Raw genomic sequence first — 24088 nt, 5'->3', positions numbered from 1 at the left:
TTTTTTTTTTTTTTTTTTTTTTTTTTTGAGACGGAGTTTCCCTCTTGTTACCCAGGCTGGAGTGCAATGGCGCAATCTCGGCTCACCACAACCTCCGCCTCCCGGGTTCAGGCAATTCTCCTGCCTCAGCCTCCTGAGTCGCTGGGATTACAGGCACGCGCCACCATGCCCAGCTAATTTTTTGTATTTTTAGTAGAGATGGGGTTTCACCATGTTGACCAGGATGGTCTCGATTTCTTGACCTCGTGATCCACCCGCCTCGGCCTCCCACAGTGCAGGGATTACAGGCTTGAGCCACCGCGCCCGGCCTGGTCCAATTCTTAAGCTCCAGAAAACTACTCTGCATTTCCAAAACTTGTATTATTGATTAAAAAAAGAATGGCAAAAGCTGGAGAAACAATGAAGATTCTCCTTTCAGTTCACTCCTAATATATAAGAAACACTGACAGGAAATACATTAGAAGTGTTTTAGTTGATCCTAATAATTGTATAGCAAAATATTCCTTCTTTAGGATTTTAATTCTTAATTTTCTTACAAAATGCATATCAAATTAACCAACATGTCAATTTTGTTATTTGAGCTAGTTTAGTACAGTATCACCACTGACTTTAAGAAGTCAATCTTCTATTTCTCCTGCAATGCCCCCATGCAATCTCTGAATTCATTTTCTAATTATGCTTTTAGAAACTGAAAATTTCATTACTCAACAGATTTCTATAAATTAGTTGTAAAAATAATCATTCTCTTTTGATTAAATCAGGAAGTCCAAGGGCATGTTGACATCCCTGAAGCCCATGATGACACGATGATTAAAGTGTGGCTAATAGAAGGCTGACGTGGGCTGCTCCTTACTCCACACGGTGAGCATGGCCGATGCGTTCAGGGAGCCCTCTGTGTTGGCTGCATAGCAGGTGTAGTTGCCGGCATCCTGGATGAAGACGGGTGTGATCTGCAGACCCCCAGATTCAAGAAGCATGAACCTAGGAATCCGGACAGAGCCACTGGCCAGAATGTGGTTTTCTAAAGAATGGTAGAGAAAAGAGGCGTGTTACAGTCGTAACACCTGAAAGAAATGAAGATAGTGTTTAGAGCCATAACCAAATAATATGCTTTGGCTCTGTGTCCCCACCCAAGTCTCACCTCGAATTGTAATCCCCACGTACTGGGGGAGAAACTAGGTGGGAGGGGATTGGATCCTGAGGGTGGTTTCCCCCATGATGTTCTCCTGATAGTGAGGCAGTTCTCATGAGATCTGATGGTTTAAAAGTGTTTGGCACTTCCCTGTTTGACTTTCTCTCTCCTGCAGCCACATGAGATGTGTGTGCCTCCTGTTCACCTTCCACCATCCTGAGGCTTCCCCAGCTACTTGGAACTGTGAGTCAATTAAATCTCTTTTCTTTGTAAATTGCCCAGTCTCAGGTATGTCTTTATAGCAGTGTGAGAGCAGACTAATACAAAAAGGAAATAACTTACGGAAATAATCAGAATAAAGTGAAAATTGTATGCAAAGAAATAACTGAAGCAGTATTCGCTAGCACTGTTCAGAATAACAAAAACCAAGAACATCCTAATTGATCGATATTGAGAGATTTGGTTACACAAATTATGATCCGTGAACGTGATTGCTATATTTGGGTGATCGGTTTTTAGTTTTCTTTATATTTACATGTATTGGAAACATTTTTATATAAAGCCATTATGTTCAAAATTAGGAAGGAAAACATGACAAAATAAGAGCCCAGCCCTCTTGTTGATCTATAGTGTCCCAGATCTTTACGAGCCATGTCTGAGTGCAAGGACTGTACCTTGGAGACTTGAGAAGCTGCCATGTGGTTTTCCAGCAGGAAGGGAAAGACAAGGCTTTTGGCATGTCAGCCCGACATAGCCCACCAAGTGTGAGGAGCTCATCTGTGTGAATCAACAAGACTCAGCACAGATTTGTTCAGGATGGACCCTGTGTGCTGCTCCTTCAATGGCCCCTGTGGAAGGGGCTATGGGAACTGCAAAGGCAGCCTTCCCGGGAACTGAGCCACAGTAGGATGAAGCGTCCTGGGTTGACTGGGGAGGGCATGGAACCATGCAGTGCTGGAGGCACCCTTCTTCAATAAAACAAAGGCTGTGATCCTTAATTCCCAATGTTATAAAGAAGAGCTCCACTTAACAATGGGAAAAGTGAGTGCTAGCAGAGTGACTTCACATCCAATGCTTAACATTTTAAGGCCTTAGGAGGCCTAAGGCACTCTGTGAAGGGCTTGGGTAGAGGAGAGTGACATTTGCAAATTCTTCTCTCTTCTTTTTTTGAGACAGAGTTTCGCTCTTGTTGCCCAGGCTGGAGTGCAATGGTATGATCATGGCTCACCGCAACCTCTGCCTCCCGGGTTCAAATGATTCTCCTGACTCAGCCTCCCGAATAGCTGGGATTACAGGCATCTGGATGCCTGGATAATTTTGCATTTTTAGTAGAGATAGGGTTTCTCCATGTTGGTCAGGCTGGTCTCAAACTCCCGACCTCAGGTGATCCACCCACCTCGGCCTCCCAAAGTGCTGGGATTATAGGTGTGAGCCACCACACCCAGGCTTTTTCTCTTTAATATCGGCTTCCCTTTCTAGAAGGCAGTCATCTCATCTCTCCTATTTATCCTTGTGCCCCTGGTATCTTTCACCTGGTAGGCATTCTGAAAATCAGGGGTCCCCAGCCCCTGGGCCACAGACCTGTTAGGAACAGGGCCACGCAGCAGGAGGTGAGCAGTGAGCCACCAAGCATTCCCACCTGAGCTCCCCCTCCTGTTGGCTCAGCAGAGGAATTAGATTCTCACAGAACTGCAAACCCTACTGTGAACTGTGCATGCCAAGAATCTAGGCTGCATACTCCTTATAAGAATCTAATGATCTGAGATGGAACAGTTTCATCCTGAAATCAGCAGCTGTCCCTAGTCCATGGAGAAATTGTCTTCCAAGAAACTGGTCCCTGGTGCCAAAAAGGTTGGGGACAGCTGCCATAAAGGGTTATTTAATCTTCATTAAATGAATGCACAAATGAATAAACCAAAGAGGGAATAAGAAGTAAGCACTGCCCAATAGGTTATGTTCCACATGAGCCATGCTGTGGTGGGTGGCAGATACTACCCACCTCTTTTCCAGGTGATGGCGGGTTTGGGAGCCCCGGACACCTCACACCTTAGAATGGCTGTCATCCCGTCGGTCACCGTGGTGTCTGCTGGCCGCTGGGTGAACACTGGAGCAATATCTGAGAAGAGGAGTTAATGAAATGATCAGGGCTTTGTGCCCCTGGCAGAGTATCCTGCACAGGCTTTATAGAACCAATCGCAGAGATAACTGTAGCCACACAAAAGGAAAGCCACTCAGGAAAGCCATTATCTGTCTCCTAGGAGTTGCCTATCTTCGTTTACAACCTGGAGTGTAACAGATACACAAGTGGGAATGTGCAGGGGCCCAGGAAGAACAGTTTTAGATGAACATTAAAGAGAGGAGAGGTGTTTATTTAGATCAGCCAGAAGACTGCTTTGTTCTTTAAATGAAAGGTAGCTCACACCTGTAATCCCAGCACTTTGGAAGACAGAGGCAAGAGAATTGCTCAGGAATTTGAGACTAGCCTGGGAAACACAGTGAGATCCCTGTCTCTATCAAAAATTAAAAATTAGTCAGGCATGGTGGTGCATGCCTGTAGTCCCAGATACTTGGGAGGTGGAGGCAGGAGGATTCCTTGAGCCCAGGAGGTCGAGGCTGCAGTGAGCTATGATTGTGCCACTGTACCACAGCCTAGATGACAGAGTGAGACCTTATCTCGAAAACAAAAACAATAGAAGCTAATTGTTGAATATAAAATGTCATCCACAAGATGATACTTCCTAGGATCTGTTCTGAGAGTTAAAATAACCAGGTTTCAAAGAGCTCCATAAAGATGAATTTCTGGAAGGTGTCATGAGCCCCCAGTGCCAGCTTTCTTCTCGTTCACGGGGGATGGTCAGGGCCTTCAGCAGCCCCGAGTCAGACCCAGGAATGACAAGAGTTCCTGCTGGCTTCAGCAGGGCTCACCTGACTCTGTTATCCAATAACAATTAACCAGAACCCCTCGTATAACAGTGATCTGCGTCTCTCAAGTCTTCTGTGGGGGTCCCTGGGCTGACACCCCTCAAGCAAAGAAGTGAGCAGACCTCACAGAACCCAGGGCACAGCTACTGCCTCTTCCTGCAACTGCTGAAATCCCCATGGACCATAGCAAGTCCCAGCACCTTCACTGCCAAGGCCCTTCCTGAAGCTGACCCTGTCTCTCCACCTCGCATGCAACCACCTGGGTCTGGGGTCTTGCCAGATGCTGTAGCCCCCTAACTGGTCTCAACACTTCCGTGCCTGTGTCAAGGTTCCTGAAGCAGCCAGCTTTGAGCTGCCCTTTGAAAGCTACAAAGGCCTTCATGCCCCTTCCCTGCTCACAGCTCTCAAGGCTCCTCCTATTCTCGGCCTCTGCCCCTGCCTATTCCTCTGCCCTCTGGCCCGTCACGGCCACCCTGTGTGTCACTGAGCCCCATCCTATCTGCCTCCCTTCACCTGCTCACATGCTGAGCTTATTCCTCCAAGGCACTTGCTACCCCCTATAGCCCATGCAACGTGCATGTCCCCAAGAGTTCACACTCCTGCTCCTTCTAAATTTCTCCTAGAGAAGCCCCCCCTGCAACCACACCATCCAGGGAAGGCCCCTGGCTCACTCTGCTGCCACATCCACTCCCCTTTTCTGCAGTACCCCTGGCTAGTCATCTCGTCCTTCACTGCCTTTCTCCCCTCCACAGACCCTCTGTCCTGGAAGCATGGGAACCTCGCCTGTCTTCCTCACAGCTGTGTACCCAAAGCCTTATCCAGAGGGCCCAACACAGATGCTCAATAGCTGCTTGCTAAATGAGCAAATCAATATTGATTTTTTTAAAACGCTTTTCCTTTCATCAAGGATATTTTAATTAAAAAATTAATTTTGCAAAAAACCTCTTACTACAAAGCAGATAACATTATTAGAATCATTTATTTGTTGGCTCACAGATTGCCATGGTAACAGCTTAAGTGGCCCTTGAGAATCCTAATAATCTGGGGTTGGTTAGCTCCATTTTAACAGATGAGAAAACTGAGGCTGAGAGAAACCCAGCCATGTTCTCTGGGTTCTCCATTATTCTCATTCCTAACTCTCTCAATGGAATGGAGATGGGCAAACTACAACCTGGGGGCCAAATTCAGCCTGCACCCTGTGTTTGTAAATAAAGTTTTACTGGAACACAGTCACTCACATGTGTTAAGAATTGTGGCTGCTTTTAGGTTACTACAGCAAAGCTGAGTAGGCCACATTCTTCAAAGGCCAAAAATATCTACCATTAGGTCCTTCACAGAAGAAGTTTGTCGATCCCTGCCCCAGAACATTCTGGCCCACAATTGCAAGACAGGCTTCAAATAATTCTAATTGATCAAGACTCATCTTCTGACTTGAACATCCAATATTATTTCTACTGCTTGAAGCAATATTGGTTTCCTAAGCTCCAAAATGAAACACAAATTTGACCCATGGGCAAGATTCAAGGAAGGGTCCCCTAGTTTACCAAAACACCTGTATGGCTCTCTACACACACTCTCTCTTTCTTCTCAGGTTCTGGGTGGGAAGAGCCCTCGGCTATGCACACAGTGGCATTGATTTGCTTTCTCCAACAGCTCTCACCCCTGAGGATATCAGCATTTTGCTCCCAAAAGGGCAAACATGAAAGGTATAATTCTATAATCACTAGATTCTACTTCATTTTAGAAGAACAATATTATACAACCATGGGAGATTGAAAAGAAAACCCACAGATACAACGAAAACTTTTACCTTGATTTTATTTTTCAAAGACAGGTACCAAGGTATTTCTGTTAATGGGATAATAAAAGAAACTCACAAAAGAACTATAATTGTTCAATAAAATTAAAATAGAGAATGAATGTAAAAAATAGAAAAAAGATCAAAAGAAAAAGATTAGGACTGAGCTATTCACTCAGTAGTCCTTCCATTTCTGTCCAGAAAATATGGGGAATTTTTTTCTACTTCTCCTCAAGAAAGAGGAGGGCTTAATGCAGGAAGAAGCAAGGCTGACCTGAGAACAGGAGGGCACTAGGGCTGGGGAGTGACTGGGCATCTGTGCTGCTCCTGGGCCTCAGCAGTTTCTACACAGGACCTACCAAGGCTTCAGGTGTGCTTGAGAGGTGGCTCTCCTGGTCTGGCCATATCACCCCTTCCGTTTACCTCAGGAGGATGAATAGACACTACCATTTTCTGTGTGTGTCATACAGGGCAATCTTTGGATAGCTCTACCTTGAAGGCCTGGTCTAGTAGGTCTGGCTGTACTGATAGGTGTACCCACCGGATATATCCAGGTAGCTGTGGGCCTGGGTGTACCCACCAGATATATTCAGGTAGCTGTCGGCCTGGGTGTACCCACTGGATATATGCAGGTAGCTGTCAGCCTGGGTGTATCTACCGGATATATTCAGGTAGCTGTGGGCCTGGGTGTGCCCACCAGATATATTCAGGTAGCTGCCGGCGTCGGTGTACCCACTGGATATATCCAGGTAGCTGTCAGCCTGGGCGTATCCACCAGATATATCCAGGTAGCTGTGGGCCTGGACCTACCCACCGGATATATCCAGGTAGCTATGGGCCTCAGTGTACTCACTAGATTGGTCCAGGTCAGATAGCTGCAGGCCTGGGTGTACTCACTGGTTACGTCCAGGTAGGTGTGGGTCTGGATCTCCCCTCCTTCATTACTGGCAAAGCACTGGAAGATTCCGGAGTCCTCTGGGTGCAGCTTCTGGATGCGCAGGCCTCCACTGGCAAGGACTTTGTATCGAGGATTCTGGAGCTTGCTGAGGGAGACGGCATCCTTGTACCACTGGAGGGTGGGAAGGGGGACCCCTGTGTAGGAATGGGAATAAATAGCATTTAAAAAATAATTCTTGAAGTGAGGACTGAGGCACATCTGTTTCAATGGCTAGCATGGCAATATTTTAATAGGCATTTTCTTGTCTATTCATGCTTTCAACCACCCTGTAAGGAGCTATTTTTCCCATCGCAGATGAAGCAATCCACACAGAGAAGCATTGAGAGGAACAGTGGGTGCGAACGCTGGCTGCCCCGGCCACAGCTACTTCCAGCTCCGCTCTGAACCCACACAGGCTCATGCTCTTGTTTGGAAAGAAGGAGACTCCATCTGAGACTGATCATAAGGTTCAGATGAGATGAAGCCCTCTCTGCTCTGCAGTGCCCTACTGAGCCACTGTGGGAGGGCTTGGGCACAGGGTCATAGGGGCAGATGGCAGGATGCAGGCCACATCCCAAGTCCACACCTTGTGGACAGTGTCACCTTGGGCAGAGAATGTTACCTACCCCTTTCTTTGTCTCCATTTCCCCACGTGCAGGTAAGCGAATGATAATCATGACTTCAACTTCAGAAGGTTTGAAGATTGGATGTGTTTGTGTGTGTGTACATGCATGTGTATGTGTGTGTATGTATGTGAGTTTGTGCACATATGTGTATGTGTGCATATATGTGCATGTGTGCATGTGTTTACATGTGTGCATGGGTGTTTGTGCATGTGCTGTGTCTATGTGTATGTATATATGCATGTGTATACATGTGCATGTGTGTATGCATATATGTGTATGTACATCTGTGTGTATATGTACATCTGTATATATGTGTGTATGTGTTTATATGTGTGTGTGTCTGAGTTTGTACATATATGTGCATATGTGTACATTTATACAAGTATATGTAAAGCTCTTATAGCTGGCACCTGGTGAGTGCTCAGTGGGCAGTATCACTATTCATCCTGACAGCTTACAATGAAAATGAATGCCATCTTTTAAACACCTGCTATCAAAAGGGTTGGATACCATGGGCCTTCATGGAGTTCTTCTGTCTCAGACGAGTGATTTATTAGGTTAAGAAATCTTGCTAAGGGTCGAGGAGGCACAAGAGATATTACACTGTGGGTACAGGAAAAGATGCTTTGCTCCATGAGGCATATCTAGACTTAGCTCTAGATGATTCTGTACCTCAGTTTCCCTAAATAGAAAATGGATTTAAATAAAAAACACATCTTGACATGCTTTAGTGCAAAGCACACCAAAACCCCTTGATTTAAGATGCTGTGTAGGTAGGTGAGAGATGTCAACTTTAATAAATAAAGTTAATGTCATGGAATATCTCAAGATAACGTCTTCTCAGATTCTCTTCTTTGCCTTAATTATGTTTCCTGTCACTTTTCATTAAGTCAGGAAATTTTTAAAAATCCATTTCAAGGTAAAAGCAAAACCAATTCATGTAAAATCTCATAATAGCAGTTACATGATGTTGCTTTCATAAGGAATAACCACTTCGCATGCTGCTATAGTTTCATTGTCAAAATTAAAAGAAAGCAGTAAATTAAATGACGGTAGTACAGTGTTGGAGGATCTGTTCTCTCTATATTTATAAGTCTACACTTAACAAGCAGTTTACACTGCAGAAGTTATGCAAAAAAAAAGAGCATTCTCTTGTCAAAGGGAGTTTAAGATTGCCATTTATTGAAAAATAATTGTTAGTACAGAGGGAACTAGGAGCATTTCTATTTTGGGGCAATTTAATGTCATAACAGAAATCTTCTCCCCCGTAGGATTGTATACTCTTATTTCTGAAATATAAGCTCTCTAAATATTTTATAGCTTCACATTCACAGAGTTGTTGGCCTTAAGAAGCTGGCACTTACACAAGAAAGAACAATACAACCACCGTAAGAAAAATAATTCCATGTAAAATTCATCTTACTCTTCTCTCACCCTTTTCTCCCCCTCCCCTATGCTGAATCAGTAGAGCAAGAACAGAGAAGAACAGAAACAGTACAGATCCGTGGATAGCAGCCACTGTGAGCTGGTCAGGAGCTGAGAACCAGAACTCCTACTCAACCAAGCCCCAGGCCGGAAGCAGTGGGTACAAAGCACAGAGGGTCAGGAGGGGGTCTCTGGGCCAAGGCTTTACCACCAGCACTGGAAGGGTGACACACCACTCATTTTCAGGAATAAAAAATGGTGGGCTGGGCACGGTGGCTCACATCAGTAATCCCAGCATTTTGGGAGGCCAAGGCGGGTAGATCACAATGTCAAGAGTTTGAGACCAGCCTAGCCAACATTGTAAAATCTGGTCTCTACTAAAAATACAAAAAGTAGCCAGGTGTGGTGGTGCTACTTGGGAGGCTGAGGCAGGAGGATCACTTGAACCCAGGGGGTGGAGGTTGCAGTGAGCCGAGATTGCACCACTGCATTCTAGTCTGGGCAACAGAGCAAGACTCCATTCTGGGTCAGGGCAGGGGGCCCGCAGGGATGAAAGGCATCCACATAGTTGCAGGTATGGACAAATGGGATTTGTTCTAAGTCCAGGGCTTCAGGTCCTGGGGGAATCTAGTGTCCCGGCAAGAGCCTGGTGGCTGTTTTGGTGGCTGACAGATTTGTTTGGGTCTTGTCTCCATTATCATGTGGCCCTAGGTAAGTTATTCACCGAGTATTTAATGAGCAACTCCCACAGGTCACACACTGGGCAATAACTTCACAAAAGAAGCATCCCATTTCGGTGGTGGCTCAGGGCCTTGGGCACATTACTTAACCATGCTTTCTAGGGCTTGGTTTTTCTATGGTACAAAGAGATAACGGTCTCTCTCTTATGGAGCTATTGTGAAGATTTACAAAACTGGTAGTCATCCTTACCCTCCAAGCTCTTAGGGAGTAGGAGAAAATACCATTCTTAGGACGGATGGGTACAAACAAAAGAGAAAAGATCCTTTTCATTTCTTGATAGTTGCCAGAATACAAACATGGGTTTTGTTAACGCAGTTGCCTTGAAAAGCCTGTCTCTGCTAGAAGATTTTGTGTAATCACCTGTGCTGCCTGACGTGAGATGGTGACAGTGGGTAGCTCATAAATGAGGCATGGGGACGAAGGCTGGAATTACCTGAACTGCAAAGGAAAAGTTGGCCCAGAGCTGAAAAGGCAAAAAAACAGTAACATTTCCTATTCAAATACTATTTAGCCACAAAAAAAGAATAAAATTGTGCCTTCTGCAGCAACATGGAAGGAACTGGAGGCCGTGAAGTTACGTGACAGAACTCAGACACAGAAAGACAAATACTGCATGTTTTCACTAATAAGTGGGTGCCAAGTCACATGTGCACATGGACAGACAATAGAGGCTCAAAAGGGTGTGGGTGGGTGATGAGAAATTACTTAACGGTGATGAGAAATTAGCCATTCCAGTGATAGACACACTCAAAGCTCTGACTTCACCACTGTGCAATACAACAATGTAACAAAATTACCTTGTACCCCATACATCTACACAAATAAATGTATACCAGTCTCCCTTTCTACAGAGAGGATCTGGTTACCGGTCCCAATCAGCCCATGGATGAGAAAGAATTGAAGAAGAATCCATGGGACGTGACAGAGTGCCCTCTCTATCCAGGGTGGATGGGGTTTCCTTTTGTGCTCCGCTTGGTAAATATTATTATCTCTGTTTTGCAAGAGAGGAAGCAAAAGCCTGGCAAAGTCAAATGCTTTACTCATGGTCACAGCCCCAATACCATTCTACCCTCTGAAGTCTGCTCTTCACCGTCACACTCAGTGTCTCCCTAGAATGATGGCAGTTCTGCTATGGAAAAAGGCTGTTTTCCTTCCTCCCATTCACGGCTCTTTGTTCAGCAGCCACTCCGCACTCACCCATGGCTCGGCATCCGATGTCCACAGTTTCTTCTACTTCCCCTGAAATCCGACTCTCAGGCTCAGCAGTAAAATATGGTGGCTCTTCAAACAAGAAAAAAAAAAAAAGCCCCTAAGCCAAAGAAGGATATGTGGAGACTATATAACCTAAAATAGTTTGGGCTCCTCTTAAAAACTATTCTTTAAAACTTCATCATTAGTTAACATCGTGCTTACAAACTCAGAACTCAGCACAGGCCAAAGGCAATTTATAGTCTGGGGTTTCAGAAAGCAAATTACTACTCAGGGTGATGGCTACTTTTCAGTTTATGGGCTTGAATCATAGAATATCTTAATTCACACTTTAGAAGGACTACCCCAAGAGGTTCATAAAGGTTTATATTTACAGCAGTGTATTTTATGGGCTAGTTTGCTTCAGTATCTAAACACGAACTCAGGAAGCTTGTCAAGTGCCCGAGGAAGGTATGCAGCCTGCATCAAGGAACAGTGCCGTCAATTAACTTACTTCTAAAATTCTTTAGCAGTTCTTCTCCAAAATATAGATTTAATATTTCAATGGAATGCAAAATAATAACTAAGAGAAAAAAATAGGGGAGTGCTCATCTATCTTTAGTAGTGAAGGCAACTCTTGGGCACTCACATCTCTGGATACTCCAACTCGCCTGTTCCGCAAAAAAATAGTGGTTGAATTAAACAATGAATTTCCTTGGAGAGTCAACTGCAAAATTTTTCCAGTTTATTCAGCAGAAATTCAACAGAGGCATGGCCAAGTTTGTCAAGTATTAAGGTGGTAGCGATTTCATTATCACAATAACAAAAGGCTGTTGTGTTCACTTTCTGTGTGATAATTAATTTCTGGGAGCTGCCTTACGGAGTTGGTTTATTCTCATTATGATTGTGTTGAATGTGGATAATATAGCTTGGCATGCCCTCCTAGATTGACTGTACCTTTAAAACAAGGTGAGACCTAAAGGAGGGAGAAGAGAAATGAAAACTTAGCATTTCAAAGAAACGATTAAGGGGAACTGCTGAAGGTTTCTGAATGGAGGCAAAGTGAGGTTTCACTTCTGCGATTACCTGGACCACTCAGGCAGAAAGAATCTGCCTGAATTAACCACCCTGGCTGAGATGACTGCAAATTCATTAGAAGGAAGCAAATTCCTCTACCTAGGTTTTCATGTGTATAGACCAAGCCTGAAGAAATACTGCAAACATTTAACGTCTACCTTTTTCAAGCTAGTCTTCATTGCACAACGCATACATCTTCCATTTGGTCACCTTTTCTCAATCAATAATAATGAAGGCAGCATTATTTATATTCTAACTATGCAGTAGCAGCCTGCTGTCAGAGCCCTTGTGTGCGGGTCCTGACCTGTATTCATCAGGAAAGCTAAGTCAATATCGACCGTCACGATCCGATCAAAAGGATGTGAGGGAAAAAGGAAAAAATATAAGTTCAACATCAACATCTGCTTATGATTAATTACAGTTTTCCTCTTCTTAGTTGAACATTTTCTTTTTAGAAAACTGTAGAGTCCTGTGTGGTTGTGAGAAGTAACACTGAAAGAGCTCATAGACCCTTTACCCAGCTTTCCCCAATGGTAACATCTTGCAAATGTTACCATTTGCAAGTATAACATCATGACCAGGATACTGCTACGGATACAATCAGCCTTGTTTATCCAGCTCTTGCCAGTGTTTCCTGCACTCAAGTATGTGTGTGGAAGAGTCACATGCACGTTCCATGCAACATTATCATGTGTGTAGGTCCACATGTCCATCAGCACAAGGATGCTGCCTTCCAGGACCACAAACACCCCAAGCCCCCAGCCCTCGCAACCACTAATCCATTCTCTGTTTCTGTAGTGTTGTCATTTCAAGAATGTTACAGAAAGGAGGTCATCCAGTGTAACCTTTGGAACTGTTTTTTTCAATCTTCACGGTTCCCTTGAGATTAACCCAAGATGACCTGTGCTTTGGTGGTGCCAAATCCATATACACAAATGGTCAGGGCCTATGGGCCCAGGGTACCTTCCCCAAGGTACTGATTACCCATGTCCCCTGGTACAGTGCCCTGAGGCTTCCCTCGAGCACCAGGAAGAGACCTCGCTGGGGTCAGGGAGAAGGGCATTCCACACAGTGACCAGAAGCTGGCTTGGCTAAGCAAATGCATTGCTCTGGGGACCTCTAGGCCCAGACCGGGCTAGTCTCTACCCCAGCCAGTGACCACCTACGCTTGGCACACAGCATGCCACCTAGTGGGAAAACTTACCCCACTCCACACTCTCCATTGTACTGTGGCCTGGGTGAGGTCTGGGGGGCAGCCTGCCACTGCTTGCAGGGGTCAAAGTCCTGGGCAGTTTTAGTAGCTCAGTGCTAGGCACGGGTGGAAAACATCTGGCTATTTACTGTGGATGTTCTTACCTTGTTCTGGAAAGACTTCCAGGGAGCTGTGCACAGGGAGTAGGTGTGGAGCTGCCCATGCCCTGCACAGCCTCAGAGCTCCCCTCGGTACCTCCCCACTGTGTGAGGTTACCACTTCTCTCCCTGCCAACCCTTCCTATTATTTGGGGTTTCTCCCCATTTCCAGCTACATTTTTACACATAGTCTGCTCTAAGGAAAAAACGTGGAGAAATCCCTAAGCCTATTGACTGTGAAAGGGCCACGAGTTAAACAGTGGGGAAAATCTGTTTTGAATTAGTCATTCTGTGCATAGACCCTCAACCACTTACTCTTCAAAGGGCAAGAGGGCGAGGGCATGTCTTAGCTAATCAGCAGCAACTCTAGAAAGGGTACCCTGCCAACAGGGACCCACCCTGGACTTCAGAAAATTGACCCTGACTGCAGCCAAAAACACTGGGGATTGAAACAAACACTTCGCCCTCTTTTGAAACAATATGAAGACATCAGGGAAAGGTTCTCATGCCCTGTGTGAAGTCAGGATGTTAGGAAAAGGCCAGCATAGGCTTTTTGCCTTTCACATGGCCCAGAGCCAAAGGCAGCTGCCTTTGGGGTCAGCACAAGCTTCTAGCTCCCCAGTCTTAGGACGGGAGGTGGGTATACCTCCCAGACTGCCCCCAAACCAAGGGCCTCTATCAGATGACCCCATTCTCCAAAATGCCAGTGTACCAAACTGCAGGCTTGGGCCTGATAGAGGTAGCTGTGGGGGAGATGGTCCCCCAACAGCACACATTTGTCCTGCTCTCCTACCCCCGATGCTGCTGGGTTTTGGCCTCTGAGTTGCAAGTCTTCTCCTGTGCTCCTGTGTAGGAATCACTGTGAGACCCACAGATGTTTTCTGTGCTGCCTCCCCGTTCCTTCCAGATCACCCCTCTCTGGGAGCACCAAGTCCCATGTGTGCCCTTGGCTGGCTTGCACTGCACGCTAGTCCACTGCGGTGAGCAGAATGGCTCCCAGAGTTGTCGACACTTACCTCCCTGGAATCTATGACTATGCTGTGTTACTTGGCCAAGAGGGACTGTGCAAGTGGGATTAGGTATTCAACCTTTCAAAATAGGGAGACTGCCTGGATTAGCTGGGTGGGCCCAGTGTAATGATGTGAGCCCCTAAAAGGAGAGGACTTTCTGCATCTGGAGGCATAGGGGACAGCAGAAAGCTTCCATGTGTGACAAGAACCCGGCTGCAGCTGCCAGCTCTGGAGATGAGCCAGGGATGTGGGAGCCTCTGGAACCTGACGGGACCCCTGGCCAGCAGCCAGCCCTGCAGCCACGCGCACTGAGTTCCATGAACAACTTGAAGAGGGTGGCAGCAAATGCCCCACCAGGTAAGAGTTTATCCCAGGCAAAACTCGCCCTCCGAGTTCCCGAGCTGGCATGCTAGCATCTGCATGCTTGCAGGAACAGGGCGTGTGTGGGAGCTGCCGGCTTCGTGTGTGATAAAGAGACAATGTGGAAGCCATGTGTTGGAGGGAAATATGTATCTCACAGACACATCCTTGTCTTACTTAACCCCAAGGAAAAAAGATAGTGTCATAGGTGGTGAGACGCATCTTGATTCCAGAGACAGTAAACATGAAAAATGTATGTCACGTAACTGATTACTGGTAAATAGCTAGTACAATGGGACGTGTATGATAATAGAGGAGTTATGCCAACTGCAAATAAAGCCACCATTCAGTGCTTCCGTGACAGACATGATTGCATTTAACCTTCACAATATGAGCTGGCATCCTCTACATCTCCTTTGTTTCATGGATGTGGAAACTGAGGCCAACACTCGTTCAGGCCGGTGAATGGTGCAGTGAGAAGTGGACCCTAGTTCTTTCTCCAGAGCCCGCACTGTTTGATGTCTTGTTACACTGGCCCTGCTGTGTCCCCAGAGCCTGTGCTGTTTGACATCATGCTATGCTGCCACCGCTGTGTCTCCAGAGCCCACACTGCTTTATGTCACACTGTGTTGTCCCCACTGTGTCCCCAGAGCCCACAGTTTTACGTCATGCCCTGGCACATCCCCCAGGCTGCAACGGCCCAGCTGAGAGTGCAGTAGTCTCCCCCAGGGCAAAGCATCCCAGGGCTGCACAGCAGAGGGGATGCTTGAGGGGAGTCATAGACGCAGAGCCCACACAAACCAGGGGAGCCATGGATGCGCAGCCCTCACTAACCAGGTGGGTCATGGACACACAGCCCTCGCCAACCAGGGGAGACGGCACTGGGGCCAGAAGCACGTTCCTCCTAGGCACAGGCATGAACAGGTGCACAGGGTCTGCAGGAACAGACCCAGACTTGGGTTGGCCTCCCCAAGAAGCAGGCCCTGAGACACATTTGTTGCTGGCAGTTTCTTGGGCGGTGAGGGAAACACCACTGAGAGTGTGGGGTTGGCTATAAAAAGCCTGTTATCTGGCTGCTCCCAGGTGGGCGGCTGCAGCCTCATGCCCAGAGACACTCTGGGAGCCAGTGTAGAGGAGGGCTAGCTAAGGGGCCTGAGTATCCACCCACCAGCTCCCCTCAGATACTGGTTGAGAATGTGCCTGAGGGTGTGCCTGGGGGGTGTCAGCCCCTAGCACTTCCGCCTGCTGCAGAAGGCAAAGCTGGCTCTGAGCCAAGGATGCTGCCAGGGAGGACGGGGGGCAACTGCAGTTGGAAGTCACACATGGAGGCCGGAAAGGTGGGGACTCTGCTGGGCTGCAGCCTCCTTGTGTTCTGGGAACAGCTGTGGTGTGGAGTGTGTGTGTGTGTGTGTGTTTGTGTGTGTGTGTGTGTGTGCGCATGCACGCTGTGGGGGAATAGGAGGGAATAGCAGAGGGTGTAGAGGAGAGGCAGGAGGAGAGGGCAGAAGGTGTAGAGGAGAAGCAAGAGGGGAGGGCAGAGGGCTTAGAGGGGAAGCGGGAGAGGTTGGAGTAGAGGGGATGCAGGAGGGGAGGGTGTAGAGAAGAGGTAGAAAGGGAGGGGAGGGCATAGAAGGGAAGTGGAAGCTGGAGTGGAGGGGAGGGGAGGACATAGAGGGGAGGTGGGAAGGGAGAGGAGGGGAGAGCTTAGAGGAGAAGCAGAAGGGAAGGGTTTAGAAAGGAGGCGGGAGGGGAGGGCATAGAGGGGAAGTGGGAGGACAGGGTGGAGGGCATGGAGAGGAAGCAGGAGGGGAGAGCAGAGGGTATAGAGGGGAGGCGGGAAGGGAGGGCGTAGAGGGACTGCTCCACAGGACATGGCAGCCAATGGCAGGGTGGTGCATAGAAGCCACCTCTGTGCTCCCTATTTAAGCCACAGAAATTAAGCAACACAGCAGGGGACTGGGCAGGTGGGGCAAACAGTACTTCTAGCCTGTCTAGTCTCATCAGTATAAAATACAAGTAATAGGAGCCAAATTGTTTCTCTATCTTTCCTCTGTGTGCTCCTACGGATGGCTCTTTTGACAGGTCCACAGTGACAGCCCTGTGAAACCGGTAATGCTCTGGCCGCAGGGCGTGGGGTTATAATCTCATCCAAATCCCTCACAATTGACAGAGACACTCTCTTCAGAGCTTTTGCAGTATGCGCCAACCACAAAAATCCTACTTGTCACAGCAAATTCTTAAGAATAAAAGGGGATTTAAATCAACATCATAAAGAAGTGAAGTGTATTCTTGCACCTTTAAAAGTCAGAACACGGAGAGGTGCTAACTCCAGAGAACACAAAAACAATCTGCTCTGGAATTCAGATGTAAATGCAAAACCAAAGTTCATATGATAGATTTAACCATTTTAAAAAGGAATTATGATTGAAACAAACATTCTACTTTACAGGGAGATAAATTTCTTCTCTTGCTTAAATTACCTTAAAATGTTTGAACATAGTATAGTCTGTCTACTAGAGATTTACACATCACAAATTTTAATTTTGGTTCAATCTATAATGTGCTGTGCTCATATAACTATAGATCAACCCTGATGAAAAAGTCTTTACAGAGAATGGGATGTGATATTTACATCTATGGCGGAAGCACAGATGAGAAAGGTAGCAATACCAGCTTAGGTCCCTCATGTAGAATCCACAGTGACAAAGCCAGCTTCCGCTGATGCTTTCTCTTCTTTCAGAGAAAGCACTGTATTTAGAAGAGTCTCAGTTAGGACACAGAGCCATTTCCTAATGATTAGAGGAATGTGATCAAGGCAAACTGCCTTTAATGCAGTATTCCTTGATACTCTTGCTAATTTTATAGGAAAATAAACGCTTTTTTTTTTCTTATTTTGCAAAGCGGCAAATTTTTTTATTTAAGGGGCTCTTTGAGGGTTTTCTTATTTGATTTTTCCTGTTCTCAATTCCCCTTATTCTCAAAGAGGAGAGACGAAGTGGAGATTCTCCTTCCTAGAGGGGGCCTCTACAACTCCCTCTTATCAACAGTGGCTGTTACTGCAGAAGACAGGCCACTATGATAGTCATCACAGCCACTTAAGAATAAACCCATGACAGTAGCTGGAGAAATGAGAGAAATAAAGGCACTTGCTTCACAATTTAATCTTATCATAAACTGAAAATAAGTTTAGTATTTCCTTAGCCACTGTACAATGCACACTCTCTAAACGTTAATATTTTCCAGCATTTAGAGCGGGGCAAGTCCAATGGACTTAATTTTATGTCCTCCTGCTCTTTGGTTCAGGAGTAATATGTTGCCCAGTTTTAGGAAGCATCTCTGTTCTCCTTTTTTTTTTTTTTTTTCTAGTTTAACAGAAGGTACTATCCAATAGTTTTAAACTTTTTCCTAGGTCAAAAAAATAATAGCAATAATAGAATAATTTCTTTCTTCTTTTGTTTTGAGATGGAGTTTTGCTTTTGTCACCCAGGCTGGAGTGCAATGCTGCGATCTTGGCTCACTGCAACCTCCACCTCCTGGATTCAAGTTATTCTCCTCCCTCAGCCTCCCGAGTAGCTGGGATTACAGATGCGTGCCACCACACCTGGTTAATTTTTGTATTTTTAAGTAGAGATGGGGTTTCACCATGTTTGCCAGGCTTGTCTCAAACTCCTGACCTCAAGTGATTCACCCACCTCAGCCTCCCAAAGTGCTGGGATTACAAGCATGAGGGCCACCACAACTGGCCAGCAATAATAGAATAATTTCTGAACACCAATCATGATAGCCAAGTAAGAGTTATAGAAAAGCTTAGTGGCCTAAAAGCCAGAATAGGAGAGGGATCTATGTGACAGGGGCTTTACTGATCTATTTCCCAAGCTTCATGACTGGAGAATTCAGAAGGACATTTCTTGAAAATATTCAGAACATCAACACTTTGAATTTAATGGACTTATATTCTTGGGAAAGAAGACTAGCTGACAACACCACTTAGTGGCCCGGACATTACCTATGATGAAAAGAAAGGCCTTCGCCCTGGCTGGTTCAAAAGCAGTCCCGTGTAGTGCCGCCTCGCAGACGTACAGCCCAGTGTCTGCAGACGTCGGGTTGCTGATGGTGAGGCGTCTTCCAAAGCTGTGGAGGCCACTGGTGATTCTCACTCCATTCCTCTTCCAGGTCACACTCAGCTCCTCCACAGGTCTGTGGGAATGAAAGGCGTTTGTGACAATGATTGGGACCCATGTAGGCAGTGATCATTGTCTCAGGTACTCAGCACCAGGCTTGACAAAGCTAAGTCTACCAGGAAGCATGGCAGGTTGAACAAAGGACACTGAAAAATCAATCCAGAAATAGCTCTACTTCTTCCCAGCACGCATCAATGATGTATTCTGCTCAAGGGCTATTGAGCAAGGATAGCTAATTGCAGCAGCAATGGACCATGAGTGTTAATGATTCTGTTTGCTCAGGAAAAGGATGTTTAAAATAAATACTATGAGGGGACACAGCTACATGGAAGCGGGATGGTCCAAACTTGATTCTGAAGTGACCACTAAGGAGGCAGAGAACACCCTGGATGAGGACAGGGAAAAGAGTAATGAACTTTTTCCTCTGCCTCCTCTCCTCCCTCTTGCCTAGAGAGTGTCTCAGAGGAGCCCCACTACCACCCAGAGCTACACTGAAAGTGCCGCCCTATTGCAGTGGGGGGTCTGGAAGACGTCAGCATGTCCATTTCCTTATCTACCCATATAGCGTGTTCATGGCCCATCTGGACAAACAAAACCACTGTCGCTAGAAGGCTGAACCCCATGCACCAGTGTCTCCTTCTGTCATTAACTCATCACAGGTCGTGTAATATTTACTAGGATTCTCACAGGAGATACCCCTTGTACCTGGCACTGGCTATGCATTCCAAGGTGGTCTCACTGGATCCAGCCACCACACTTCTGTTGCCCGGGGGAACCACAATGGTGGGGGCCATGGTTTCAGATGTGCCAGTATCTCCTGTACAGAGGAAACAGAAATATCCATAAAATTCTAAGTACAGGGGCGCCCTGCTCTTATTTGAGGGGGATACGTTCCAGGATCCCTGGTGGATACCTAAAACTGAAGAGAGTACCAATCCCTACAGATACACAATGTCCCTGATGTATTATGTTCCACTTAGGATTTTTCAACTCTATAATGGTGCAAAAGCCACACACGTTTAGTCCACCCCTCGACTTACAACAGGGCTACAAAAATGCATTTTTGACTTTCGATATTTTCAACTTCCAATGAGTTTACTGGAACATAAGCCCATCCTGAGTAGAAGAGAATGTGTTCAAAAGTTTTTGCTCTGTGTACATACCTATCATACATGCGTAAGTGAGGCACACTAAGAGACTGACTACAACAATGAAACAGAACAATTATAACATAATGTAATGAGAGTTACGCAAATGTGGTCCTTCCCTGCCTCTCAAAACATCTTACTGTACTGTACTCTCCTATTTTTGGACCATGGTTGACTGAGGGTAACAGAAACCACGGAAAGTGAAATGGCAGACAGGAGATAGGATGACTGGAGCATAACAAATGAGACTATTGTCAAGCCACGCTAACAGGAAACCCAAATCTCATGGCCCTATCTGAGCCCTCATGAGAAGCCCCAGGGCAGGGTCACTGCCAATGGCCTTTCTCAGACCACAGGAGCTGGGGTCCAGGCACAGTCAGTGTCCTCTGGCAGAATCCACAGCGCCTTATGCCACTGCTCAGTGTGTTGTGTGGCTAAGGGGCTTTATTTAAACTGTTTGCCATTTTCCAAACTGCTTGCTGGCTTTTTCTTTTATTGATTTAAGACTTTGCTTACTGAGTTACCTAGTCTACCTGCTATTTTGGAATGTGTTCAGTTCCACAAATATTTCACATATCAGGCACTATGTCAGGCACGGTGTCATTGGAAAGCAGTGGGCATTCTTACTCGTGTCCAAATGTGCTTCCTTGGAGCCAATATATTCAATTAACAAAGTGTTTAGTTCTGTTGCTGTAGTTTCAATCCCTTTTTCCTTTCTGTAAAGTAAATATCCTGAATCTATGTTTTTTGAGTATCAAACTATAAATAATTTAGCTCATACTTCTGGTGACAAGGGAGAAAAAAATAGGACACATTTTTGCCACTTTTCTCCAAAATACATTTAACATCAAAATTAAACTACCCTCAGTACACTTTACTATTGTTTATTTAGGGAAAATGATGACCAATCAAACACTTCTAGAACAGGAATTTCAATAAAGGGTGGAGATGTAAGAGGCTGGAAATAAAAATAAATTTAAATAACTGCAAATGCAAAACGCTTTATCTGTGCTTTACACTGAAGGGACCCACCACCATTGTGAGCAGTGGAGAAGGATTCTGGCAACTGAAAGGTTCTAGCCTGCCGGCGGGTGGTGTAATGAGGGCCACTGAGAGAGAACAACGGGAAAGAGAGGGCTGGCTTCTCATCAACACCGATTTCCCACAGCTCTGTGCTCTGGCTTGCACTGCCTAAGCAGTATGTGATTTTTGTATTAAACGTGCATGTGAATTCTAAAAGAAAAACAAAGGCTTGATGCAGACAGAGCCAACTAATTAATGTTTTAAAACCTGTATGTTGCTTGCATGATGTGAAGTTGACTCTCACTCAGCCCCTGGGTCCCTGGGGGGCTGAGGCAGCCTGTCCCTTCCCCAGACTCTCGGCCTCTTAGCCAACCCTCCAAGCTTCTCTAGATACCTTCCTGCTGATGCCTTCCCTTTGTAAAATTGCCGAGATTCTTGGGCTGGTTAGGAGATTTCTGACAAGATGCCAGATTTCAGATACACTTATGATGGGGCAAAGGACATAAACAGAATGCCAGTCAGACTAACGGCCTGCCTGTCATCTGTGAATGTTGCTGATGAGGAAGAAACGACCGTAGAAGCTAATATTTGCAAATAGTTATGAGAAGTGAAGGAGGGCGGTGGCTAACGCTGAAAGGTCCCTGAGCAAGGTGCTAATTTGGCATTAATCACTGCTCAGCCACTGTGGCAGATGAGGAAGCCCCAGCTCAGGGCTGGGGAGGACGCCTGAGGAGGATGGTCCTGGGGCCACTGAGTCCCCTCCTCCCCAGTCCCCTCCTCACCTCCTGGCAGACCCCAAGGGACTGTGCTGTGGACCTCAAGGCTGAGTTTGCAGCCCCTTAGGGCCAAGTGCAGCAGATACTGCATGTGCCCCTCCACCACGGGTTTCAGTTCCACCACAGGAGGAGGAAGCCATCCTTTGTGTTGATTCGCATGGAGCCTTAGAAGAGCAATGATAATATACATGCAAGGTCACCTCCAAGGTAAATTTAACTTATGGAAACCGCCACAGCAAGATCAAGGTTATGTATATCTTCTGATGGCAAAGCTATGCATTTTCTATTGAAACCGTGCAAAAATATTTCAGTAGAATTTTACTTAAGTGACCAGAATCCAGATATCCCAATAGCAAGGATAGTGCTCATTATAGTACATGATTCTGGTGTATTTTCTTCCTTTTACAAAAGTTGTTTTAAATTTCAATCAAATTCATATGTGCACATAAATTAAAAAGAACAGTACAGAGAGGCTTAAAATGAAACAAAACCATACCCCTTCCCCCTAACACAATCTCCCCTAAATCTGTTAATGTCTTATCTTAGTTTTTAGCTTTATGTCTTTAAATTATATGCATCTATTGCTATGTCTTGTTTTTAGCCAATTTTAGACATTACCTAATGGCTCTCCACTACAGCAGATGAGCTTTTAGCTCCCACCACTTCGCCATACTCTCAAACAGGATTTTTACTACTTCAATTATTTACTTTTGTAACATATATGTGTGTGTGTGTGTGTGTGTGTGTGTGTGTGTGTATTTAAATAATACACGGATATGTATAGTTATAGAGATGTAGACATACATATATAGATATTTTTAAAAGATGTACATAGTGAAACCCCATGTCTACAAATATATATATATATACACATACACACTCTAATGCAAATACATCTTTTTTAAAGGAAAGGCAATTAGAAATCCCAGGGGGAAAAATCTGTAGAAGAAAAATATAATTTCTCTATACTGTCTAGTGGTGCAGTAATCTTTACATAATAACATACACACTATATGTTTATTTCAACTTTAGAATTGATCTGTAGTCTAAAATGCCAGATGTAATTGTGCCTAGGAAACAGAATGTAAATATTTTTAACCTTGATGATATAAAACTGTAGAAGACAAAATGAAGTGGAAGAGCCAAAGAGAGCTGAGGGTAAGTGTGGCTTCCCATTATACAATAGGGAGCGAAAAGCTACTGTTTCCAGTAGCACAAGAAATGTGTGTGTGTGTGTGTGTGTGTGTGTGTGTGTGTGTGTGTGTGTGTGCATGCACATTCTCATATATATGCCTTAGAGTTACAAAGGCCTAAACATACTGTTTGGACTATATTTTGAGAAGGATGTGTGAAGAGGCATGAGCTAAAAAAGCTCATCTATCACAGCAGGTCAACAGATAATGTCCAAAATTGGTAAATCAAGAAATAGCAATAGACACATATTATTAGAAGATGGAGTTAAATACTGGAACAAAGGCCTATGTGGAGAAGATTATGCCTCTGGCATGAGAGTGGGGAAAACGGCTGCACTTCCTTTAAAGCCTTTTGTACTGTTCTCTTTTACCCAAGTGCAGGCAATCTCCTGAGCTCCCTTTGAACACAGAGACATTCTCTTTCTTGTTCACTGAGGACTCGTCACTCTGAGACTGTCTTCCGCTGCATTCTTGGGTAATATCCATCATTTACTGGACTCACTGTCTTCTTCTTCTTGGCATATGTTCTCACTTTGCTTGAGCATCCTTAAGCAACTTAAGAAAGGTAAGTTTTCAAAGTTCTTGAACGAAGTAAAGAATGATTTTTGGCCAGGCTTAGTGGCTCACATCTGTAATCCCAGCATTCCGAGGGGGCCAAGGTGAGCCACTCTCTTGAGCCCAAGAGTTTGAGACCAGCCTAGGCAACATGGCAAAGCCCTGTCTATAACCTAAAAAAAAAAAATCAGCAGGTGTGGTGGCACATGCATGTAATCCCACCTGCTCAGGAAGCTGAGGTGGAAGAATCGCTTGAATTCAGGAGTTCGAGACCAGCCTGGGCAACATAGTGAAACCTCATGTCTACAAAAATAATTTTTTTATTAGCCAGGTTTGGTGGTCTGTGCTTGTGGTACCATCTACTTGGGAAGCTGAGGTGGGAGGATCGCTTGAGCCCAGGAGGCTGAGGCTGCAGTGAGCTCTGATTATACCACTGCACTCTGGCCTGGGCCACAGAGTGAGACCCTGTCTGAAAAAAATAAATAAAATAAAATGTGTCTAAGTGTAGCAGGGGTTATACATTGTGCAAGGTAATTCAAAGGCCCTTTCACTCTAGAAATGCACACCCATTAGCATCAGATCCTTCACAATTTTCTCCCTTCTGCTTTCTGTTTCTCTTTCTAGGGTTCTTATTAGTTGGGTTTTA

At 45.4% G+C, this 24088-nt stretch overlaps 1 protein-coding gene across 3 annotated transcripts in view; it reads right to left on the bottom strand.

Annotated features, from left to right (window-relative positions):
- Nucleotides 1-24088, bottom strand: part of SDK1 (sidekick cell adhesion molecule 1) — a 978776-nt gene that overhangs the window by 280704 nt on the left and 673984 nt on the right. For all 3 annotated transcript variants that reach the window (XM_032259651.1, XM_032259652.1, XM_032259653.1), the window contains 6 exons: nt 19453-19564; nt 18573-18763; nt 10779-10862; nt 6750-6944; nt 3132-3248; nt 854-1021 (listed from right to left, as the gene is read on the bottom strand). In XM_032259651.1, the coding sequence (XP_032115542.1) occupies nt 854-1021; nt 3132-3248; nt 6750-6944; nt 10779-10862; nt 18573-18763; nt 19453-19564 (867 nt within the window). The remainder of the gene's footprint in view (nt 1-853; nt 1022-3131; nt 3249-6749; nt 6945-10778; nt 10863-18572; nt 18764-19452; nt 19565-24088) is intronic.

Source organism: Sapajus apella, unplaced genomic scaffold (assembly GCF_009761245.1).
Source record: "Sapajus apella isolate SASKATOON/1434 unplaced genomic scaffold, GSC_monkey_1.0 scaffold110, whole genome shotgun sequence".
Lineage (NCBI taxonomy): Eukaryota > Metazoa > Chordata > Mammalia > Primates > Cebidae > Sapajus > Sapajus apella.
The sequence above is the reverse complement of the archived record's forward strand: the minus strand, read 5'-3'. Positions and strand labels throughout refer to the sequence as shown.